Source organism: Pseudophryne corroboree, chromosome 8 (assembly GCF_028390025.1).
Source record: "Pseudophryne corroboree isolate aPseCor3 chromosome 8, aPseCor3.hap2, whole genome shotgun sequence".
NCBI lineage: Eukaryota > Metazoa > Chordata > Amphibia > Anura > Myobatrachidae > Pseudophryne > Pseudophryne corroboree.
The window spans coordinates 452663587-452666818 of record NC_086451.1 but is presented as its reverse complement, the minus strand read 5'-3'; the positions used below and the strand labels follow the sequence as shown (position 1 = coordinate 452666818).

Sequence of the window (3232 nt, the reverse complement as noted above, 5' to 3'; positions counted from 1 at the left end):
AGCTCATGTATTGGAGTAATGAAAGCTGCTGGTACGTTACACCAGAGCAGAATCAGGGAAGAATGTTGGAAATAAGTGGGGGGTCTGAGATGGTGGTGTTGGTGGTAGATCCTGTGTAGAAAGATGAGCCAAGGTATTTCATCCTGAGTAACAGAGGTGACGGACCAAGTTAGACTGCTAGGACTCAAAGAACACAAAGTAAGAAAAACAATTCTTCCACCACCAAGCACACATATAACCATTGCGCCACCCATACATCACTTATAACCTATTTTCACACCCAGGTAAATATCTGAATACCAGTATCATTAATATCAAATCTCCAACAGAGCTCTAGCACTTGTATGTAAAGGTTAAATCAGGGGTAGCCAACCCTTGTCCTCACGAGCTACCACCAGTTCACGTTGTCCAGGCCACCTGTGGATCTGTAGAATGTCGGTTAGCAATGAATGCACCACATGTTTGAAAATGTGAGTTAGTAATGTCTACACCTTTGCACCAGCTAGGTGGTCTGAAAACCGTGAGCTGATAGTAGCTCTCGAGGACCGGCTTGGCCCCCCCTTGGTTAAATCAATCACTCTATTACAGCTGTACTATAACACACAAGGGAATACAATTGCAATGCAATACCAGTCTTCTCATAGCCAACCATAGTATATCTGGTATTGGCTGGATCCTTCATAGTGAAACCCCTCTCATTGTTTCCAGGACAACAATGGCCCGCTCATTGTCACCCCAGGAAATGAGGAAGGAAGGAGAGTACAGGCAATAGGTTGATATGGTCAAAAGGTCAACAGGATCAAGGGGTCAACATGCAAATAGCTGACACAGAAAAGGTTGACACTTTTTTGTTATTTTAACCCTAATCGTCCTGCCAGTGCCTAACCCTAAGGCTGGGGCCACACATAGCGGCCAAGCAGGTCCCACTGAACGGGACCCGCTTGGCCGGAAGGGGGGGGTTTGTGTGCACACAGATCTTGTTCTGCAGGATGACGCAGAACAGGATCCGGCCAGTGACACATGGGATTTCATAGAAGACAGTGCACAGCCGCACTGTGTGAACACATACATTAAAATGTATGTGTTCACACTGAAATCCCGTTGTCCTGTCATCCGGCCCAACCGCAGCATGCAGTGGTCGGACCCAGCGACGGCGGGACTGCCGCACATGTGTGGGCTCCCATGTGCATTCTCCTTCCGGCCAAGCTTAGCCGCTATGTGTGGCCCTATACTAACTATCCCCTTCCACAGCCTAACCCTCTGCCAAGTGCCTAACACTAACCCTTCTCCTAGTGGCTAACCCTAACCATCCCCTTCCACAGCCTAACCCTAACCTCCCCCCTAGTGCCTAACCCTCCCATTTTGCAGCCTAACCCTAACTCTCCCTCTAGTCCCTAACCATCCCCTTCTGCAGCCAAACCCTAACCTCCCCCTAGTGCCTAACCCTAACCATCCCCTTCCACAGCCTAACCCTCCCCCTACTGCCTAAACTTAACTGTTCCCTTCCACAGCCTAATGCTCCCCTACTGCCTAACCCTATCCCTCGCCTTCCACAGACTAACCCTCCCCTACTGTCTAACCTTAACTGTCCCCTTCCACAGCCTAACCCTCCCCCTAGTGCCTAACCCTCCCCTTCCACAGCCTAACCCTCCCCCTAGTGCCTAACCCTCCCCTTCCACAGCCTAATCCTCCCCCTAGTGCATAACACTAACCCTCCACCAAGAGCCTAACATTAACCCTTCCCTTCCACAGCCTAACCCTTCCCCGAGAGCCTAACCCTCCCCCAGTGCCTAGTCCTAACCCTAGAAATCATTGAAAATCACGTGTTGACCATCTGCATGTCAATCTTTCTAGTCTGTTGACCATGCCGGTCATTTAACTGTCGACCTGTTGACCTATTGACTATCTATGTACTGTCTATCTACCATCCAGATATGCATATTTTCTCTTTTACTATTGTAATAGTAACATCCTTATACTTTCCTTATCTTTAGCTATTTTTGTGATGTTCGTTGCAAATTCCTCCACTCTCCAGTTTGTCCTTTTGGGGTTCTCCGATGTCCCTCAGTTGCGGATATACCTGTTTCTGATTTTCTTTACCATGTACCTGGTGGTGGTCACAGGAAACCTGATTATCCTGTCCTGCATTGTGTATGACCGGGCGCTGCACTCACCTATGTACTTCTTTCTGAGCAACCTCTCCCTGGTCGATATCGGCTTCACCTCCAGCACCATCCCAACTCTCCTCTCCACCCTCCTATCCAGCACCAGGTCTCTCAGCTTCCCATCTTGTATCACCCAGATGTTTTGCTTCATCTTCTTTGGCATTTTGGAGAACAACCTCTTGGCCGTCATGGCATATGACCGTTATGTGGCCATCTGCAGCCCACTGAGATACACTGCTATGATGAGGCACAGCCTGTGCATCTTGCTGGTGGTCATTTCATGGGTAGCCGCTTGTTTCCATGCCTTACTGCACACGCTGATGGCAACCACTTTGCACTACGCAGGAATAAAGCATGTGAACCATTTCTTCTGTGAAATCACGGCGGTCTTGTCCATCTCCGACTCAGATGCTACTCCAAACTTCTCTCTCATTCTTTCTGAGGGGGCAGTATTAGTTGGTGCCCCTTTCACATGCATTATCTTATCATACATGTTCATTTTGGTGGCCCTCTTCCAGCTTCATTCCACCCAAGGAAGGCAGAAGACCTTCTCAACTTGCTCTTCTCATCTGACCACAGTTTGCCTGTTTTATGGGACTATAGTGTCCGTATATTTTCGTCCATCTTCCGGTGGGGACAGAACAGTGGGAGGAGACAGGGTGGCTACATTAGGGTACAATCTGCTTACTCCAATGTTGAACCCTATTATATACGGATTAAGAAATAAAGCGATTAAAAGAGTAATGGGCAAAGTTTTCCAGTAAACCAACCTTCCAGGTTAGTCTTGGTAGAAGGTAAGGTCTGTGCCATTCCACTAAACAAAGGTAATCTATTCCATTCTGCTGCCATTGTTAGGGGAATCCAGAATCCTCTTAAGGGTAACAATGTAAAAGAGGAATTAACTGTTGGACAAAGGTTGGCTAGAGGTATTGTGAAAGGAATCACATAGACTGGATAACAGTTCAACTCACTTTATTTCCACCAAAGGCAGTTTACACAATTCATGCAGGTTTTGCAGGCAATCTTTAAAACAGCAGCACAACATTCTAAGTTCTGGTAAACACAAA

At 47.5% G+C, this 3232-nt stretch overlaps 1 protein-coding gene across 1 annotated transcript; it reads left to right on the top strand.

The window, feature by feature from the left end:
* The first annotated feature begins 2005 nt into the window (after positions 1-2005).
* On the top strand, positions 2006-2929 carry LOC134949951 (olfactory receptor 1361-like). The gene has a single exon (XM_063938634.1). It carries the CDS (start codon positions 2006-2008, stop codon positions 2927-2929), a length of 924 nt encoding a protein of 307 aa, XP_063794704.1.
* Positions 2930-3232: the final 303 nt, after the last annotated feature.